Raw genomic sequence first — 249 nt, 5'->3', positions numbered from 1 at the left:
GAAGCGAGAGTGGGGAGAGCAGGGGCTATTGCCGGCGGTGCAGCTAAGGGCGCGGGGCGCGCCCGCGGCGCTTGGGGCGGTGCTGGTGATGGCTTCGCCCCTGGCGCCTCGACAGGACCGTGCAGGCCGGCAGAATAAGGACCGCTGGGAGGCGCGGGGGGACCGCAAGGTGAGGGCTGGGGCCCCGGGCGTGTGGGCGTGCGGGGACGGGGGCGGCCCGGCGCTGAGGCTTAGTCGCCTGCTTCCCGC

General features: G+C 75.5%; 1 protein-coding gene across 1 annotated transcript in view; it reads left to right on the top strand.

Annotated features, from left to right (window-relative positions):
• Window positions 1–88: 88 nt before the first annotated feature.
• The window catches only part of HES6 (hes family bHLH transcription factor 6), a 3,430-nt gene continuing 3,269 nt past the window's right edge, over window positions 89–249 (top strand). The window contains exon 1 of the mRNA XM_006760670.2: window positions 89–169. Within this exon, the coding sequence (XP_006760733.1) occupies window positions 89–169 (81 nt within the window). The remainder of the gene's footprint in view (window positions 170–249) is intronic.

This window comes from Myotis davidii, unplaced genomic scaffold, assembly GCF_000327345.1.
Source record: "Myotis davidii unplaced genomic scaffold, ASM32734v1 scaffold370, whole genome shotgun sequence".
Lineage (NCBI taxonomy): Eukaryota > Metazoa > Chordata > Mammalia > Chiroptera > Vespertilionidae > Myotis > Myotis davidii.
Note: the sequence above shows the minus strand (reverse complement) of the source record. Positions and strands in the feature narration are given on the sequence as shown.